The sequence below is a fragment of the Lepidochelys kempii genome, chromosome 5, assembly GCF_965140285.1.
Source record: "Lepidochelys kempii isolate rLepKem1 chromosome 5, rLepKem1.hap1, whole genome shotgun sequence".
Taxonomy (NCBI): Eukaryota; Metazoa; Chordata; order Testudines; family Cheloniidae; genus Lepidochelys; species Lepidochelys kempii.
The window spans coordinates 61579790-61601674 of NC_136384.1; the positions used below are offsets into that span (position 1 = coordinate 61579790).

Genomic DNA, 21885 nt, shown 5'->3' on the forward strand with positions numbered 1-21885 from the left:
ACATAAATAGATGGAGTAGATAAAACAGTGTCACTGTGGCTTCCCCAAGTACATATAAAAACTGCCTGTTTTGCAGCTTTTAATATGGTACACAATTTTCCTGGTTTCTGATTATGTCCACTGTCGACATGTTTAATGTTGCTAGCACTGAGATTTCTCGTTCTTTTCTACTAAACTAATATCTCAGAATTTCTCTACCCTTCACTCCCTTCCCTATCTGAAATGAGTAATCAGATGTTGAAAGGAGACTTTGGAAATTATTAATACTTAGCATTTACACAGCAGTTTTCATCTTCAAAGTGCTTTGTAGACATTAGCTAGCTAATCCTCATCTGAAGTAGGTAACCCATTTTACAGATGAAGGAACACAGGTTTTTCAAAGTTCAGGTTCTGTACTGGAAATAAAGGGTGATCCTGAATGAAGACTCTACAGCAAAATCTTGTGTTGTCAATGAGAACTTTCTTTAGTGAATTAAGTCCGTAATACATTGTACTTAAACTTATCTTATAAATGCATGTCTCTCTCTTTGTGACTCTTTACATAACTTGTCATCTGAACTATCAATATATGTCCCCTACTGTATCTTCAGGTTTTATCATTACAGAACATCTGATGCATTTGTCTTTCTTTTTCAGTAAGAAATAGATACATGTACAGTATATGTAACAATATGTACTTGTAAAAGGATTAAAAAACAAACCTTTTTCATTTTTGGTGCATGATTTAATTCCTCACTGTGCCATGTTAAGAGTTGTAAAACTAATTGTAAAAGAAGAAAACTATTTACGTATTGTGACGGGGCAAGGCCAGATGACTATAGGAAAGTAGTGGGAGACAGATATATTAGGCCCAGGCTAAACAAATCCCTGTTACAAGGGTAAACAAATGGCAGTTGCTCCAGGTCAATTAAGACACCTGGGGCCAATTAAGATCCTTCCAGAAAGCAGGGAAGACAGCTAGGTTGATTGGGACACCTGAAGCCAATCAGGGGCTGCCTGAAACTAGTTAAAAGCCTCCCAGTTAGTTAGGTGGGGGTATGTGTGTCACGAGCTGTAGTAGGAAGCCACGCCGCTGGAGAAACAAACCCTAATACAAACCCTATCAGGCACAAGGAATGAGGCCCTGAGGTAAGGGTGATGTAGATATTGAGGAAGTGAGGGCTGCTGTGGGGAAGTGGCCCAGGGAATCATACTCATCCTGTTTCCAAAAAGTCAGCTACCAAAAGCTGCTACTATCAGGGTCCCTGGGCTGGAGCCCGGAGTAGAGGGCGGGCCGAGGCTCCCCACTCCCCTTCCCAACTAATCACTGAGACTGGGAGACAGCAGAGACTGTGCGAGGGAGGATAACTTCTCCTCACCTCCCTTGCTGGCTTACGATGAAAATGGCTTAGTAGACTGTGACCCTTGCCTCTAGAGAGAGAAAGCTGAGTCTCTGAGGCTAGCATAATCCGCCAGGAAGCGCAGTACCCACTGAGACAAGGTTGGAGCTTTGTCACAGTATGTTTGTATTTTTGTAGGTTAAAGATCTGCATCACTAACTTGTTGAGTACTGCGGTTATTCATACTTTTTAAAAGGCATAGCTGATCTTAACTGTATACAAATACCTCAAATGCACCTTCACTGAATCTTCCTTTGAGAAAGCAATGGTTCAGAGTTTGTGCAATGTAATGCAAGGAATAAATGATTATGTGGATGATTCATTCTTTTGCAGACGTGTCTAGAATAAAATTATTTAAGGCAAGTGTAAATTACTTTTGAAAGATGAAAATTTTCTGCATGGCTACATAAGGAGGGCCAGGACCAGATTCTGCCCCTCATCTGTCCCCTTTGTGCCACTCTCGGGTAGAGGTATCCCTACCTGTCATTCAAATGGAGTTATCCATTCTAAATCCAACCTCTTGGTTCCTATCCCTGGGGGAGAGAGTGCTTTGAAGTCCAGGTGATCTCTAACCAGCATAATGGGCTCCTTAGAGAATGTTGCAAGACAGAGTAGTCCCATGGCGCTCCAGATTTAACACTGAGTCCCTGTTCTTGCTCCCAGAGCCAAAAGTTTCAGGAAGATTGGGGTCTCATTGCAAAGGCTTGAGTGCAGAAGGCTGTAAAATGAGTAAAATACGTTATCCTCATCACTATTACAGATGATCCTTTACACTATTGCAGGGCCAGATTAAGGCAATTATGGCCCCCATGCACCCCCCCCCACACACACAGCAGCGGGGGAGGGGGGTCACCCTCCCACCCCAGAGAGAGAAGTAGTGGTTTGGAACCTCCTTAACACCAGAGGAGCATTAGCTGGAGTCCTCCTCCCCTGGGAACAGCATGGTCAGGGTAGGACCTGAATACTTACCTCAGCAGCCAAAGTTTATCTGCCTCAGTGGTTGCGTGAGCAGGCACACTGAATTTTTCTCTTTCTGCCATACAGTCTTGTGTTGTTGTGATGTTGATGAAACAGCCCCTAGGCAATGGATCTTGATACGTAGGGAAATTCAGAGCGCTGAGATACTGTTTCAGGGTGTCCTCCGATTCGGGCAGATGTCATTACATTGGTTACAGTTAGGTCACATATTCAAGCTTTTTTTGTAGCCATTAGGCTTAGTAACTTCTTTATGAAAACTGAGAGTCTGATGTAATAACACGGCTCAAGGCGCTGTAGACATAGTCCTATAGTGCCTATGTCTCAATCTCGCCGTTTGGAATTCCTCCTTCTCTAGGGGAAAGAAATGAATTTGTGTTAACCTGCTGCCAGTAGAGCTATTTTAGTATAATCCTTTCAAATTCTGTTTTGAAGAGTAGGATTTTAATTTCCAGATTTGGTTACTGTAGTATGGACACAATCTAGAAAAGCTTAATGACAGTTTGACTAGATAGCTGACTAAAGTTTGGATAATTGAGAAACTTTAATTTTCTATGGTGAAAAAAATCATGGAACAAAAAACATTAATTTGTTGCTTTTGTTGCTTTCTGCCTTGCTCTACAGTCCTTTATGAAATTTCATCGCTGCCTGTTCTGTTCAGCTAAATAAACCCTAAAATGCTCAGGTTTGTCTAGAACAGTTAAGAAAGAAGAAGCCAACATATTTAAATTTACTGAAGAAAAAGAAAGCATGCAAAATTGATATACAGAGGAGATTATTATTATTATTGTATATATTATCATATATATAACATGACTAACATGATTGTTTAGTCACCTGGAGCTGAATTTTCAGGAGCTTGAGGTAGATTCAGTAGTAATACAAAATATTATACAATCAGTGGTTCTGCATTGTCAAACTTGAGTAACATAGTAGTGAATCAAGCTCAGTGATTTTAGTCAATGTTTATCTTTGTGGTTTATGCCCTGAACCTGCTACGCTGAAAGCCTTTTGCAAGTTACTGAGCCTTCTCAGATTTCTATTTAGTGGTAGTTGAGGGGGATCAGCACATCACAGGATCAAGCCCTTACTGTTGCTTGAACAAAAGTGGGTGGAGGTTGAGAATAAATGAAAATAAATACATGTTGAGTCAGCCTTTTCTAGTGTATACGTAAGTGGAATTTTAAAATTTAATACCTTTCTCTCTAATTGAAAACTAAAACAACTTCTATGGTTTTTTGTTAGAGAAAAATGTGTATCTCATTCTAATTGCATCTATGTAGACATTTAAAAAGTCTAACTAGCCAATTAAATAATCTATAAATAGTGTGGAATAAATATAAGGAAGGTTACTGTTGCATGTTGAGTTAATTAGCGCAGTCCTGTTGCTTTGGTTTCCTGATAAAGAGAAGGCTTGCAAAGAGAAACAGAGCTGTCCTCTCAGTATGGGATGTATGACTGTTAAGCTCAATAGACATATGGATATTTTAAAAATATAGATTTGATCCATACAACATGCAGTTGCTTCTGTTTTGAACCACGGAGCAAGAGTTTGCCCTAAACATATATCTAGGTTTGGCAGAATTTGACTTTTTTATATAATTTTTATGGATATCAATGTTTATTTTTAAACTTTTTTTCAATATTTATCTATTTAAATTTTCACAGTTGTGGGAAATGTATTGCACCCCCCCAATATTTAAAGACAATTCAAAAAGTTAAAGCTTTATAATTGTTAAAACAGAAATTGTCAATATCACAATGTCAAAATATACAAAGTAAATATCCTTAAATCTAACTCTGAGTACTCAAGCAGCTTTTTTCTTTTACTTTGCCTAGTTGTAAATGTTGATTAGCATCAAGGGAAGTATTTTTTCAGTGGTTTGTGTATGTATGGTGAAATTGACATTTACCAACATTTACCAATTAAAAATCTAATCCTTCCAAGCCTACACATGTCTATTAACTGACAGCTATCTGACAAAGAATATGGGCTGTTAGTTTTCCTGGTACTTTATTAAAAAAAATTAACTTCCATTTGTCCTAGGAAACTGTTGCAGTTAGGGCGTTGATAAGAAAAAAATAATCTTTGTAAATGTGAAGTTTCCATTTCTTAAATGTGCAGGAAGTATGTGATCATATACAACGATATTAAATGGTTTATTATGAATGCATCACAGCATGATCCTGGCAGATACCAGGCATCTGTCACTGCTGCATGATTAATCAGATTTGAGGAGGATGCTAATAAAGGGCCAGCTCTTCAGTAGCTGTAACTCAGCATAGCTCCCTTGAAATTAACAGAGCCATGCCAGTTTACACCAGTTGAAGATAGATTGCAGAATAATCATAGACTCATAGGACTGGAAGGGACCTTGAGAGGTGAGGTCATCTAGTCCAGTCCCCTGCACTCATGGCAGGACTAAGTATTCTCTAGACCATCCCTGACAGGTGTTTGTCTACCCTGCTCTTAAAAATCTCCAGTGATGGAGATTCCACAACCTCCCTAGGCAATTTATTCCAGTGCTTAGACACCCTGATAGTTAGGAAGTTTTTCCTAATGTCCAACCTAAACCTCCCTTACTGCAATTTAAGCCCATTGCTTCTTGCTCTATCCTCAGAGGTTAAGAACAACAATTTTTCTCCCTCCTCCTTGTAACAACCTTTTATGTACTTTAAAACTGTTATCATGTCCCCTCTCAGTATTCTTTTTTCCAGACTAAACAAATCCAACTTGTTCAGTCTTCCCTCATAGGTCATGTTTTCTAGACCTTTAATCATTTTTGTTGCTCTTCTCTGGACTTTCTCCAATTTGTCCACATCTTTCCTGAAATGTGGTGCCCAGAACTGGACACAATACTCCAGTTGAGGCCTAATCAGTGCGGAGTAGAGCAGAAGAATTACTTCTCATGTCTTGCTTACAACACTCCTGTTAATACATCCCAGAATAATGTTAGCTTTTTTTGCAACAGTGTTATGCTGTTGACTCACATTTAGCTTGTGGTCCACTATGACCTGTAGATCCCTTTCCGCAATACTCCTTTCTAGGCAGTTATTTCCCATTTTGTACGTTTGCAACTGATTGTTCCTTCCTAAATGGAGTACTTTGCATTTGTCCTAATTGAATTTCCTCCTGTTTACTTCTGACCATTTCTCCAAATCATTTTGAATTATAATGCTATCCTCTAAAATCACTTGCAGTCCCTCCCAGCTTGGTATCGTCCGCAAACTTTATAATGACAGGTTTCAGAGTAACAGCCGTGTTAGTCTGTATTCGCACAAAGAAAAGGAGTACTTGTGGCACCTGAGAGACTAACCAATTTATTTGAGCATAAGCTTTCGTGAGCTACAACTGTAGCTCACGAAAGCTTATACTGAAATAAATTGGTTAAACTTTATAATGTATATGTGCATGTGCGATCTCACTCTTTAAAGTGTAACAACATACCTTTTGGGGAGAGAAAGGGCTAATGAACTCTGATCGTGTTACAACCCCTTGAAAGTTTTATAATACAGAATAATCAGAACATTACATTAAAGGTGAAGTTCACTTGTGTGCAGAGGGCTAACATAAGGCCTATCCACCATTTCGTGAGCTTAAGTGGGCTACAGGCCTTCTGCTGGCCCTCTGTACAGGGGAGAATTTCATCCTAAATTACTATTTGCACTCTTCAGGAGTTCCAGGTTCACTTCTATTCTCCAAGCCAGCAGGAGTTGGGAGTTCTGTGGAAACAAGTTCTGGACATATGAGGATTCTTCTGGCCAGTTAGGGAGTGGAATTGATTCCTGTTATCTCAGCAGTTTTCCCAGATTTACAAGCCCAGAATAAAGGACTGACCTTGGGAGCCAAATTCTTACATTGTCTGTGAAGCACTTTGTTGTACTGCCATTAGCCCACCAGTCCAGCCCAGCTACCTGCAATTTTAAAGTAATACATTGAATTACACATTTAATTTCATAAATACTGTTTAGAATAAAGAGAGTGTGTGTGTGTCTACATTTTTTTCTTTTGAGAACATTTTCAGGGAAACACATGTCTTAAAGATTGTTTTCCTTTGTGGACAATAATATTTTATTAAATAACACAGTGACAGTCAGGGTCCAGACACCATAAGGGGTCTGAATCCCAAAAAATGAATAATCGAATCAACTTGTATACAATGTTACTGTGTATAATATATCAATTAAGGTCATTTATGAAGGCTTGTAATGCTCTGAATTTGATGATCCTTAGGAGATGTGTATACAGGTTATGGTTATGAATGTATGCATGTATATATATGCAGACATTTGTAATTGTAACTAGGATGCAACCACAGCATTAACTCATAGCTGTGTGGGGAAGCAGTCAGGCAGGGAGGGGCAACTCTCAGGCTTGCTATGTCCACAAAACTAACTCCAAGGACCTAGCATTGTACAACCCAGAAAAAGAGCATGCTGAACATAAGAGCAGCCATACTGGGTCAGACCAAAGGTCCATAGCCCAGTATCCTGTCTTCTGACAGTGGCCAATGCCAGGTGCCCCAGAAGGAATGAACAAAACAGGTAATCATTAAGTGATCCATCCCCTGTTGCCATTCCCAGCTTCTGGCAAACAGAGGCTAGGGACACCATCCCTGCCCATCCTGGCTAATAGCCACTGATGGATCCTATCCTCCATGAAGTTATCTAGTTCTTTTTTGAAGCCTATTATAGTCTTGGCCTTCATTATATCCTCTGGCAAAGAGTTCCACACACTGACTGTGTGTTGTGTGAAAAAATACTTCCTCTTGTTTGTTTTAAACCTGCTGGCTATTAATTTCATTTGGTGACTTCTAGTTCTTGTGTTATGAGAAGGAGTAAATAACACTTCCTTATTTACCTTATCCACAACAGTCATGATTTTATAGACTTCAGTTATATCCCCCCTTAGTTGTCTCTTTTCCAAGCTGAAAAGTCCCAGTCTTATTAATCTCTCCTCATACGGAAGCTGTTCCATACCACTAATCATTTTTGTTGCCCATTTCTGAACCTTTTCCAATTCCAATATATCTTTTTTTGAGCTGGGGTGACCACATTTACACGCCATATACAAGATGTGGGCACACCATGGATTTATATAGAGGCAATATGATATTTTCTGTCTTATTATCTATCCCTTTCTTCATGATTCCCAACATTTTGCTTTTTTGACTGCCGCTATGCATTGAGTGGATGTTTTCAGAGAAATATCCACAATGACTCCAAGATCTTTCTTGAGTGGTAACAGCTAATTTAGACCCCATCATTTTATATGTATACGTGGGATTATGTTTTCCAGTGTGCATTACTTTGCATTTATCAACATTGAATTTCATTTGCCATTTTGTTGCCCGGTCACCCAGTTTTGAGAGATTCTTTTGTAGCTCTTTGCAGTCTGCCTGGGACTTAACTGTCTTGAGTAGATTTGTATCGTCAGCAAATTTTGCCACCTCACGTTTACCCATTTTTCCAGATCATTTATGAATATGTTGAATAGGACTGGTCCTGGATCATTAAAGTTAATGGAAAGACACTGAAGCTAAAAAGAAAACCCTAGTCTTGCAAAATTAAGGAAGGAGGGAGTTTTCCCTGCTTTGTGTAACCATGAATTGCCATAGTCTCAGAGTGTGAGAAAACAAAAACTGCAAACCCTTTTAAAAGAGAACATGTTTAAAGTGAAGCATATCCAAAAACTGAGGACTAGCATGTAACCAAGCTGCTGTCTGAAACACTGGATCTTCTCTAAGACAGAGGGCATGTTGGGAAACTGTTCAGAGGCAATAGGTAGGGAGTATTCGAAAAGGGAGTTTAACAAATATAGAATTATAAAGCCTGAGGTTGTGTATTCATGTTTATTTTCTGTGTAACTTGTATGTGTTTGCTTTTTCTTACTATTTCATCTTTGAAGCTGTGATTTTTCTATTAAATAACCGTTTTGTTTCTTTTTACCCTAAGCAGGTCTATATTGTGCAATCTGGGTGGAATGTCCCTGCCCAAGTGGACTGATAACAGGGGGGCATATTTCCTTCCTTCAGGGATGATGAACCAGAAGGGAAATGTCTGAATGCCTTGTTGTTAAGAACTCAGGGAATAGATTTGGGGAGAAAGGCTATTAGGGTCACTCTGCTATCAGTAACTGGGTGGGTGGAAGTCTGGGTGAGGCATTGATTCTTATTCTTGTCTACTGAGATCTGTCAGCTCTGAGCCATAGCATTAAGGCACCCAAATTTTCAAGGCAGGTGGTGACAGAACCCTTTACTTGTCTGGGTGATTCCCCCAAATGTCACAAACACCTTTCTGCTAAAGCTTGTGAAATGCTTTAGAAACTTCACCACATGCTTTTGAGGTCATTTAGGAACATTCTGTATCTGATCACAGTGACCCTGCCTCTTCCAGTTTGCCAATGATGCCTGTCTTGATGACTCATTGGCTGTGCTTTGAATCCAGCGTGGAACATACAGATGGAGCACACATCCTGGGCTAATATACGAATCAAAATTTTAAAATGTTTGTCCTATCATGCTGTGTGCTAGCCTTGCTCAGTGACTATGTTATCTCATTGATGTAAACTTGGTCCCTATCCTCACCTTCACACTGCTTTGTGACCCACATTATTGCATCATATTTGAAAGTAGATTGTACACTTGTTTTGAAGTAGGGGTGTGTCTTATTTTTTTTCTATGAGCCACTGAACAGAGTTGAATGCTCTGTGGTGTGTTATATGGGGATCACATCAACAAGCACTGAAATGGGTTGGAATATGTCAGGTGTTTAACAGTGCTCAGCAGAAAACTGTATCCAGTTGCATCTACATGGGAAATTTGTAGCAGAATGTAACTAATTTACTTTGAATTTGTCCAGGACATTGGGACTAACTGCTGTGCTTCCAAAGAGTGACTTTTTAATGACTGACCCAGTTCTTCATCTTATCCAATAGACTAGAGTGTCAATTCTTTGATATTGTGGACACTGACAGCTGCTGGAAGCCAGTTGCAGCTCCCAGGTCCCTGACTGTCAGGCTCCAGCAGTTAAGAAGGCACTTTGTTGCTGTAACTTCCACCTCTGATGTAAGCTCTGTAATGCCACAAGGAGATCAGGTGTAGGGGAGCTTAGCTATAGCACACCCCCTTCTTCTGCTGACTGACTCCTATCAGACCCTCATTTCACCCAATAAGATCTCCTTCCTGCTTATGCCAGAGATATGCAGCTGGTGTAGGAGGCACATATACTGCCTCCTCCACCTTTACACCAACAGAGATCTCTCTCTCACACACACACACACGAAAACAGCGACCAATTTAAGTTCATTTTGCAGAACCTGAGCATCAGAGGAGTTGAACACATTTGGACAGACTTTTCATTGTTACAAACATAAATAATGACGCTTTTCAGCTGTTTGAAAAAATTCAGTACTTATATCAAAAGGAAATAATGAGGAAGGTTATAATGTAGGCATTGGCCAAAATTTCCCAATCGCCACAGCTGCTTGTCGGATAGCTGCTACCCTTCCATCAAAGTACTGTAGTGACTACATTTTAGTAATGTTTTATATTTATAATCGTGAGGCCCTTTTAAATGAAAGGTTGTCATAAACATAGAGATAAGAGTAGCATAAAATCCCTCCAGGGCAGCTCTACTGAATCGCTTTACCTGTAAGGAGTTAAGAAACTCAGTAAGCTAGTTGGCACCTGACCAGAAGGACCAATGAGGAAAGAAGATACTTTCAAATCTGGGTTCGGAGGGGAGGATTTGTTTGTGACTCTCTTTGTTTGCTCCCTCTCTGGGCGGAGAGAGAGACCAAGCAGGTACAATATCTCCTGAAAACATGCCTGAAATGAACCATCTAAAATTACAAAAATTGTAAGGCAAGGAAATGCGTTAGGTTATCTTTTGTTTTGGCTTGTGAATTTTCCCTATACTAAAGAGGTAGTTTCATTCCTGTTTTGTAACTGTGAAGCTGAGCCAGAGGGGAATCCTTTGTGTTCTAAATCTTTTTATTTACCCTGTAAAGTTACCTGCAAAATCAGGATGGAAGGTGTGATTCTTTTACTTTATAAATAAAATTCTTCTTTTAAAAACCTGGTTGATTTTCAGTGTCCTAAAGAAAAGGTTTGATCTGTGCTCACATTGCTAACCAACTAGTTGGTATTTTATTCTCAAGCCTCCCTAGGAAAGGGGGGAAGGGGCTTGGGGGAATATTTTGGGGGAATAGGGACTCCAAGTGACCCTTTGCTGAATTTTTGTGTAAATCACTTGGTCGTGGCAGCAATACCGCCCCAGGACAAGGAAAGGAATTTGTGCTGTGGGGAAGTTTTTAACCTAAGATGGTAGAATATAAGCTTAGGGAGTCTTTCATGCGGGTCCCCACATCTGTACCCCAGAGATCAGAGTGACAAGGGTGCTATAGACATGTAAGAATTTTATTTAAAATATTTCAGTTGGGACCTAAATTACTTGAGTGGCCTTTTATATGTTTTCACTTATACAATAGTAGTGATTCCAGCTCTTAAGATTTTCTCTTCATTATTAAGCAACATTATATTTCTGTCCTTTATCTCTTCATTGTTTGTTTCCGCTCTCTAAGTTGTTATCTTTGGAGTACCATCTGTCAGCAAAGGAGGTATAATCCTACTTCTTTCTCATTGCGAGTGTTATAAACAATTGTTTAAGATTCATTTCAAAACTTTTAAATTCTTGTTAGTAACTCATTTTCCACCTGAACTCTGACATCTGATTATTAAGTCTTTGTTTACAGTTTGTGAATCTCTCATGTCTTCTTTGCAGAGAAGACGACCCCTTTAAACAAATCGTCTGATTTCTTACTGTGGTTTAATTAAAATTGTATGATGTATTATAGCAGAAAATACATATTTCTGCCTTCAATTGGTTTAACACTTCATTAGTATTTCTTCCTTTCAATCTGTGGATAAAAATATAGTTAATGGTGCATTTTATGGGGCATAGAGATTGCCCCATTTATTTCTCCATCATCCTGTTTGTTGTAGCAATCCTTTCTCTCCTTTTTTCTCTTTCTCTTTCTCTCTCTTTCTGCCTAAAGATTTGTCTTCCTTTGGGACCTGTCAATACTTCTCCCCACTGCTCTAGTACTGGAGAGTGACCTGTTCCATTCCTTTTCTCTCAAGCCCCAAACTAACTTTATCTGGATGGTCAGACTGGCCTACATTTATAATCAGTGTTATATTTTAAGTTCTATATTACATTAAATATAGTAAGCAATGTGCACAAAAAAATCTAAACCATAATTGCACACACCTCTTTGTACAGGCAATGGATGCCTAACTATACAGTATGCAAGAAAGGGGTGGCAAAAATCAAACTGACCGCTTAAGTCCTCCAAACCAACCCCTGCCAGCAGAAATCCTAATTCTTTTCTTCTTCTAGGGAACAGGCAGGCTCTCCTGTAGGCATCAAGTAAGGGAAGGAGCAGCTTAACCAAGTTCATAGAGCACTTACCTCAGAGCCTTGAGTCAGAGCAACCAAACTTAGTCAGAAAACAAGTCTCTAAGACCCAGATTCAGCTAGTGTTCCAGGTCCTGTAACCTATAGCAGCCAGCTTGGCTTCTCATCCCTTTCTGTCTTGCTCAGCTTTCTTTTATTTATATACAGTCCCGAGGTAGGACAGCATGCTTTTTCATTGCCCTCCTGCCTGTTTTGGTCATAAATGGAAGACTGTCCTGTAAAGGGGTAGTACTCCCCATCACACTGATATTTTGAAAATTAGGTTCAATAAATATTATATCTCCTACTGAGATAAATTGTGATGATTAATCTTGTTAAAATGGTTGTGATTAATTCAGTTAAGCATAACAAACATTTGTTTATCTTGGAAGTGCAGATAACTACACAAGATTTAAAAAGACCTAAAACTGTTTTATTGATAAAAGTGAGATACAAAGGTTTTGCTAAAAGTTAAGAACCTATTTGTAAAATTCCAAATGAGGAAGAAAAAGTACATGAATGTTCTTTAAAATATAATTGGCACTATACTTTAACAAAACTATATGGCTAAAGTCCTGAGGAATCTGCTGCTACATACTTTCTTTTATCATTCCTTGAATGACATGTAAGTTTCTAAGATGGAGTGGCACTCTCCAATCTTTGTTTATGATACTTCTGGTGTCATTTCCTTTCTCTGCCAGAGTGATACATCTGTAGCTCAGATTTCTCAGGATTTTAGAGATTCAGTAATTGTAATTGTCTGAAAATCTGGCTCAAAACATATTTGATCATGAAACTTGTTTCATTTATGCCTCTTGGGGCTCCATTGCCGCCTCCACCTTTCTCTGATAATGTTATCATCTGGAGTCAGCGGGGTTGCACAGGGAAAGTCAGCAGAGGATTTGGTCCAAAGTGGCAGTGTTACAAAAAGTGGTATAGTAGAATCCAAAATAAAACGGTATGGTTTCAAAAGATGTGATGATCTAGGTGGTTGAAACAGTCCAGTGGAAAATAAGTTTACATAATAAAATTTCAAGTTAGATGCAGCAGGTAGAATGAGCGATGAAGCCATAGCAAAAAGTGAAGAGAATCCGTTAAGTGAAGATATGGTAACAGGGTTTGGAAGTGCTGTGTCTAAATGTTCATTTGCCAAAGTAGAACTGGGAGATGGATCAGAGGCAGGAGAAAGAGCCCTATGGCATGAAATGACCAGGAATAAGAAAAAAAAGATTCAGAATTGGAAAAATATTAACTAAAGCAATGAATATATAGTTTAGCTCTTGGTTATTTCAATCTAATAACACTAATATTATATATAGAAATATGTAAATAAAATGAAGTTGCAAATTTAGAAAGATGTTTAGATATTTTAAAACTGAGGTGATGTTACTAGATGTTTAGTGCATGAAAAGAGAAGGAAATGCTTTCCACCCAATGCAGTCTTGTATTTTCAGTAACCGTGTAGAAGCTTGGACAAGGGATGTTGATTTCCTGCTCAGACAAGAAGGCAGACCCATGGTGAATCTTACTGGCAACAAGACATTTATGAGAGTGATGGAAGAAGATTGGCAGAATACTGATAAAGCAGCAAGTTGGATAAGGAAAGAAGCCACTAGCTTTAATCAACCATTTGTTCTTTACTTGGGGTTAAATTTACCACATCCATACCCATCACCCTCTACAGGGGAAAATTTTGGGTCTTCTACATTTCTAACATCTCCCTATTGGCTTGAAAAGGTATGTGAAAATGTATAGAAACTTAAATCAAAATGAATTTGTAACTGCATTTAGTATGTACATTACCTTATTTCGCACCTTATATAATTCACATCAGACTTGGGCTCAGGCCCAGTTCTGATATTATAGTGCACTGTAAGGGCATCTGTGGATGAGATGTTAAGCACACTTCTTAAGGTTGCCCATGTAGAAGTGAAAAAAGAAGGTGACAACTCCAGTCTCTCTTGGCCAATATTCCCTGACTCGGTAAAACCATTTCTGATTCCAAAAGGAGTGTATATTAAACTGGACACTTAATGGTGTTTGTCTGTACAAACTTTGCACTCCTAGTCTCTAGCTCATTGTTTTATAAAGCATTTGGTAGCAACTTGAGCACAAGAGATGCTATATAAAATCAAATTGTGTCTGAATTCTGTGCTGACAGGTTGATTTTAACCCAGAATGGCTAAGGTGCTAAATCAATGCCTTGCACAATGCAAATTTTTGTCTTTTCTGTTACCTGATGCTTTGATTACTAATCTAGCTCTTTCAGTTTTTCATTCTAATGCTAAGAAAAATCTCTCTGCTTCCATGTGTAGGAAATCAGCAGATTCCTTCTCCCAGAGAGAATGGTGTGAACAATTTCTGTTTATCTGCCTCTTGTATAGTCCACAAATGCAGTCTTACTATTGTCACAAAACTCTCTTGATTAGTTACCATGGCTCCCGCTGCCTAAATGACAACAAGATTTCACACAATCCAGTAACTCAGCAGTAGGCTTTGAAGAGACTTTACATTTATCTGCCCAGTCTTTACTACTGGGGTGCTGTAAAGTCAGTTTACCTATGTAATTTGATGGGCCACCTCTTACCATAATATCTGATACCCTTTCAAGCATTTAAAAATAGAAATAACAATCATACTCTTTCTTCATTCTTTATCTAGGAAAAAGTAGTTAGATTACGATGAGGTTTTTTAAATTTTTCAAAAATGTATTATTTTATTTTGAGTTGTATGTGAGAGCACCATGTTAAGGGAAAGCAAAGTCAACGAGATGTGTTTTTACATTTAGTTTTGAATGCAGGAAGGCCTGTGGTCATTCTGATCTGTTACAGGAGGGAGTTACATAAGATAGGGCCAGCTCCTGTGAAGATTTTTTTTTCCTGGTTTTACGAGCCACCCTCCATTTGTTGACTGTTTCATGGTTCCAGCTGAACATGGTTGTCATGGTTATGAGGAAAGACATGGTCTCTCAAGTAGCTAGGAGCAATCTCATGGAGATCGTTGAATATAAGGACAGAGACCTTGAATTAAATTCTATCTTCAAGGGGGAGCTACTGCAGCGTGAAGCATCAGCATGATGTTTCTGGTACCCTGTGTTGCTAAGCAGATGGTCTGCTGCATTTTGTAGGGAGTGATGCTTTTCCAGGGCACATGGCTTTGTTCCTAGATATGAGTTGCAACAGTCAAGCATAGAGATCATGAATTCAATGGATCACTATTGTCAGGTCTAAGTTCTTTAGGAAGGAGTTTAATCTTCTGGTCAGTCACAGATGTTGACTTAATGTGAGGGCAGAGGTCCTTGAGTAATGGGGAATGTTCTAGAAGAACCACCTTGTTTGAGGAACTTCTCTCTCCCTACTGGAATTCCACTCTTGCCTGAATTCAGCTGGAGCCAGTTTCTCATTTCATTTAGACACTGAGAAAACTTGGAGCGGTTGCTGTTTACATTTAATGTCAAGGAGATAAAGAGCCAGGTGTTGTCAATGTATGCTGCTGGCATTTCAGACCTTGTTGTCTCACCAGCTCTTTTAATGACTTCATATAAATGTGTTGGATAATGTGGGAGAGAATACTGACTTCTGTGGGAGATGAGGGCTTTGGAGATGTTGGCATGAATGGCCATAATTTCTCTAGGGTTTGGTCTGAGAGGAAGAAGTTAAGGCATTTCAAAGTGTTTCTGTACCACCCAATAGCCTCTTAAAGGTGGGACAATAGTATTTGGTGGTTAAAGGTACCAACTGCTGCAGAGAGGTCTAACAGGTTGAGTGTGGATGTACTTCTCTTGTCTATGGACGAGGATTCATTCAGCAGAGAATTGCTATCTCTGCAACATGCCCTGGCTTGAAACACAATACTGTCAGCTGATAGGTGGAGTTGGAGGCTGGTTTTGTTCTCTTCTTAATTAGCCTGATAATAGTGTATTTAATCAAGAAAAGGTCATGGAAATGACATCCCAGTGACCAGTGGCAGCTGTGCAGAGTCTTTAGCACTAGCTGGAGTCTGGGGAGCTCTCTCCACTGCTGAAATCTTCTACCTCTGATGCCTCAGCTCCCCATCAGCATTAAATAAATGAGCAGTGGAGGCTCCAGATGTACCTTGCTTGTCCTCTATCAGTCCCACAAATTCTGTCAAGATGCCACTACCACTAGGACACATACATACATATTTAGAATCTAAAGTCATTAGAGCCTGTGGAGTTTTCTCTCTTGTGGTATTTTCATCAAGAATAAAAAATAAATTCTGTTGATTTCGTTTCTTAGGATGATATTTACATGCTGCTATAAATATTCACTGTACAAGCCCTGACATATCAGTTTTGTTAACTCATTTTGAGGTGCCAAGTGTTCTTAGCCCAGTCTCCATTGCCTTCCTATACTGCATCTAAGCCTCCCAGGACCTGCTACTACATTGTGACCTAGGACTTGTCAACCCTGCCTTCAGCTGTGATTATTAATTAGTAAGATCATGGAAGAGTTAATAAACTACTTTACTTTGTTTTTCAAGTCATAGAGGTTTCACATTGCCTAGTTTGTAATTCACAGTTCTAAATATTTAGAAATAATTCTTGATCAGTAAAAACAAACATTTTAAAATCTGAGTCAAAAGGCAATGCTTATTTTTATATTCAGGGTCCAGTTTGCAAATATGTGTGCCTAAATAGAACATCTCCATTATAGACGATGGCATTTAAATTGGCACAAGGCATCAAACTGGCCTAACTGCCAATCTGAGCATCCAAATGCCAGAATTTATATATCCAGTATATATTTGAAAATTAGACTACCCATGTGAATTCTTTTTCCAAGATACAAATTTCACGCCAGCTCTTCTGGAGATTTTCCCAGAAAGAGTAAATTGCCATGTTGATCTATTTTCCCAGATGACACCTAGTCCTTTGGAGGCACATGGTACAACATTTTTCTTTTATGTGGTGCTATGCCCACACTTCTGAGATTAGTTACTGAATATAGTTCTAAAAGACTGGGTCCTTTATCTGTCTTTTGAGATATCAGCTGGCAGGTCACATGCTGCTGGGTCCTCCTGTAGTTTTCCAGCTGATTTTTACTGGTGTCCAGGCTCTTCTTTGCAAGGTGGTGATTGGATATCTGTAAAAGTAACAGATAGTAAGCAGGTGCTGCATGGACCACGGTTTGAGAATTTCTGATTTAAACCCATTGTAAAGCATTAAACTCACTTGCCAAAATAACTTAATTTACTCTTGTTTTTAGGTGACATATGAAGCCGTTAAAATTCCAAAATGGCCTCCTCTTTCAGACATGCACCCAGTAGATTATTATTCTTCTTACACCAAGAATTGCACTGGGCAGTTTACAAGGAAAGAAATCAGAGATATCAGAGCATTTTATTATGCCATGTGTGCTGAGACAGATGCCATGCTTGGTAGGTAATCTTCCAGAATAATAATACAGAAAAGAGATTTGAAGCTGTTAGTAGATAACTCTGATCAGACTAGCCTTTTGTAAAGAGTTACTCAAGGCAAAATAGCAAAATAGCTTCCTACATATTGCATAAATGATGCATGTGCAAAAGAACTGGATGGCTTAGAATATTGCTGTCAGATTTGGAAGGATTAGAGTTTTGGGTGGTAAATGTTGATTTCACTGTACACATACAAACTGATGAAAAAATATTTCAATTGATGGTGATCAAAATTTACAGGTAAGCAAAGTAAGAAAAATCATGCTTGAGAACTTATTGAAGGTTGATTTAAGGATATATCTTTGTATATTTTGACATGTGATATGGTATTTTCTGTTTTATAGGTTTTAAACTTTTAACTTTTTGATATCATTAAATAATTGCCTACGGGGGCCCTTTCCCCACTGTTTTTCTTGCAACTGTGAAATTATCCATAAAATCCATAAAAATAGAAAAAAATGCCTAAACAAACATCGACATTACCTGTTGAAGTTTGGGTTTTTTTTTAAATAAGAGTTCTGCCAAGCCTACTAATGGACCATTTTAAACTGAGTGTTCTCACTTACCAGTGTGAATTCAGACCAGGATGGTAATTGTATGTTGAAAGGTTTCAGAGTAACAGCCGTGTTAGTCTGTATTCGCAAAAAGAAAAGGAGTACTTGTGGCACCTTAGAGACTAACCAATTTATTTGAGCATAAGCTTTCGTGAGCTACAGCTCACTTCATCGGATGCATATTGTGGAAAGTTTAGAAGATCTTATTATATACACACAAAGCATGAAAAAATACCTCCTCCCACCCCACTCTCCTGCTGGTAATAGCTTATCTAAAGTGATCACTCTCCTTACAATGTGTATGATAATCAAGGTGGGCCATTTCCAACACAAATCCAGATTTTCTCACCCCCCCCCCCCACACACACACACAAACTCACTCTCCTGCTGGTAATAGTAAATGGTAAAAAAAACTATGCTGACAGCTTGTGCCACACGCTCTCTAAGAAACTGCGGAATCACCTGATCAACATCCTCTACAGCAAACAGGGAAAGATTAATAATGAGCTCTCAAAAATGGATACTGTCATAAAAAACCAACCTTCCACACAAACTTCCTCGTGACTGGACTTTACTAAAACTAGACAAGCCATTTACAACACACACTTTGCTTCTCTACGAAAGAGACTAAACTTTCTAAACTTTCTAAACTAGTACATGCCACAAGGGGCTACAGCAATGATTCCCTCAACCCACCCAGCAATATTGTTAACCTATCCAACTATACTCTCAGCCCAGCAGAAGCAGCTGTCCTATCTCTGGGCCTCTCCTTCTGCCCCTCCACCCCCACGAACATGATACAGTTCTGTGGTGACCTGGAATCCTATTTTCGACGTCTCCGACTCAAGGAATATTTCCAACATACCTCAGAACAACATACTAATCCACAGAGACCTCCCTACCAACACTACAAAAAGACGGATTCTAGGTGGACTCCTCCTGAAGGTCGAAACAGCAGACTGGACTTCTACATAGAGTGCTTCCGCCGACGTGCACGGGCTGAAGTTGTGGAAAAGCAGCATCACTTGCCCCATAACCTCAGCCGTGCAGAACACAATGCCATCCACAGCCTCAGAAACAACTCTGACATCATAATCAAAAAGGCTGATAAAGGAGGTGCTGTTGTCATCATGAATAGGTCGGAATATGAACAAGAGGCTGCTCGGCAGCTCTCCAACACCACTTTCTACAAACCATTACCCTCTGATCCCACTGAGAGTTACCAAAAGCAACTACAGCATTTGCTCAAGAAATTTCCTGAAAAAGCACAAGATCAAATCCGCACAAGCACACCCCTGGAACCCCGACCTGGGATATTCTATCTACTACCCAAGATCCATAAACCTGGAAATCCTGGACGCCCCATCATCTCAGGCATTGGCACCCTGACAGCAGGATTGTCTGGCTATGTAGACTCCCTCCTCAGGCCCTACGCTACCAGCACTCCCAGCTACCTTCGAGACACCACTGACTTCCTGAGGAAACTACAATCCATGGGTGATCTTCCTGATAACACCATCCTGGCCACTATGGATGTAGAAGCCCTCTACACCAACATTCCACACTAAGATGGACTTCAAGCCTTCAAGAACACTATCCCCGATAATGTCACGGCTAACCTGGTCGCTGAACTTTGTGACTTTGTCCTTACCCATAACTATTTTCCTTTTGGAGACAATGTATACCTTCAGATCAGTGGCACTGCTATGGGTACCCGCATGGCCCCACAGTATGCCAACATTTTTATGGCTGACTTAGAACAACGCTTCCTCAGCTCTCATCCCCTAACGCCCCTACTCTACTTGCGCTATATTGATGACATCTTCATCATCTGGACCTATGGAAAAGAATTCCTTGAGGAATTCCACCATGATTTCAACAATTTCCATCCTACCATCAACCTCAGCTTGGTCCAGTCCACACAAGAGATCCAATTCCTGGACACTACAGTGCTAATAAACGATGGTCACATAAACACCACCCTATACCGGAAACCTACTGACTGCTATTCCTACCTGCATGCCTCCAGCTTTCACCCTGACCACACCACACGATCCATCATCTACAGCCAAGCTCTGCGATACAACCGCATTTGCTCCAACCCCTCAGACAGAGACAAACACCTACAAGATCTCTGTCAAGCTTTCTTACAACTACAATACCCACCTGCAGAAGTAAAGAAACAGATTGATAGAGCCAGAAGAGTTCCCAGAAGTGACCTACTACAGGACAGGCCTACCAAAGAAAATAACAGAACGCCGCTAGCCATCACCTTCAGCCCCCAACTAAAACCCCTCCAATGCATTATTAAGGATCTACAACCTATCCTAAAGGATGACCCAACACTCTCACAAATCTTGGGAGACAGGCCAGTCCTTGACTACAGACAGCCCCGCAACCTGAAGCAAATACTCACCAACAACCACATACCACACAACAGAACCACTAACCCAGGAACTTATCCTTGCAACAAAGCCCGTTGCCAATTGTGCCCACATATCTATTCAGGGGACACCATCACAGGGCCTAATAACATCAGCCACACTATCAGAGGCTCGTTCACCTGCACATCCACCGATGTGATATATGCCATCATGTGCCAGCAATGCCCCTCTGCCATGTACATTGGTCAAACTGGACAGTCTCTACGTAAAAGAATAAATGGACACAAATCAGATGTCAAGAATTATAACATTCATAAACCAGTCGGAGAACACTTCAATCTCTCTGGTCACGCAATCACAGACATGAAGGTCACTATCTTAAAACAAAAAAACTTCAAATCCAGACTCCAGCGAGAAACTGCTGAATTGGAATTCATTTGCAAATTGGATACTATTAATTTAGGCTTAAATAGAGACTGGGAGTGGCTAAGTCATTATGCAAGGTAGCCTGTTTCCTCTTGTTTTTTCCTACCCCCCCCCCCCCAGATGTTCTGGTTTAACTTGGATTTAAACTTGAAGAGTGGTCAGTTTGGATGAGCTATTACCAGCAGGAGAGTGAGTTTGTGTGTGTATGGGGGTGGGGGGGATGTGAGAAAACCTGGATTTGTGCAGGAAATAGCCCAACTTGATTGTCATGCACATTGTGTAAAGAGTTGTCACTTTGGATGGGCTATCACCAGCAGGAGAGTGAATTTGTGTGGGGGGGTGGAGGGTGAGAAAACCTGGATTTGTGCTGGAAATGGCCCACCTGATGATCACTTTAGATAAGCTATTACCAGCAGGACAGTGGGGTGGGAGTAGGTATTGTTTCATATTCTCTGTGTATATATAAAGCCTGCTGCAGTTTCCACGATATGCATCTGAGGAAGTGAGCTGTAGCTCACGAAAGCTTATGCTCTAATAAATTGGTTAGTCTCTAAGGTGCCACAAGTACTCCTTTTCTTTTTGCGAATGCAGACTAACACGGCTGTTACTCTGAAACCTGTCATTGTAAGGAGAGTGATCACTTTAGTTAAGCTATTACCAGCAGGAGAGTGGGGTGGGAGGAGGTATTTTTTCATGCTTTGTGTGTATATAATAAGATCTTCTAAACTTTCCACAGTATGCATCCGATGAAGTGAGCTGTAGCTCACGAAAGCTTATGCTCAAATAAATTGGTTAGTCTCTAAGGTGCCACAAGTACTCCTTTTCTTTTTGTGTATGTTGAAAGATGTTAATAGCGTTAAGACCTGGTAAAAGTCAATGGATATGCTAAGCACCCTTCATTCAGGCTAAACAGTGGAGCAATTAAATAGCCCTTTGTTTAATGATGGCTGAAACAATAGAAGCAACTGCCCAAGACACAGACATCATGGCAATGCCAAAGTAGAAACTGAGCCATGTGACACAAGTGGTTTCCTGGCAAGCAATTGCAAATGTAGGGGCTGGGGGTATTGATTAAGTGTCCTTGTGTGTGAAGGAACCAGAAAAGAAGGGAGAAGGCAAGCAGACTACAAAGAAGCAGAGTGAGTGCGACCTTAGGAAGAAGTCATAAGAGATCTTTTGGGAAGAATACTCACTGAAAAGGCAAACTTAGATTTCTGCACTAGGAGATTGCCTCCTGATTGTTTTCTACTGTGTTCAAGGAAACAGAAC

General features: G+C 39.9%; 1 protein-coding gene across 1 annotated transcript in view; it reads left to right on the plus strand.

Moving 5' to 3' along the window:
* ARSK (arylsulfatase family member K) overlaps window positions 1–21885 on the plus strand; it is a 53848-nt gene that overhangs the window by 18145 nt on the left and 13818 nt on the right. The window contains exons 4-5 of the mRNA XM_073344536.2: window positions 13268–13550; window positions 17042–17213. Of these exons, the coding sequence (XP_073200637.1) occupies window positions 13268–13550; window positions 17042–17213 (455 nt within the window). The remainder of the gene's footprint in view (window positions 1–13267; window positions 13551–17041; window positions 17214–21885) is intronic.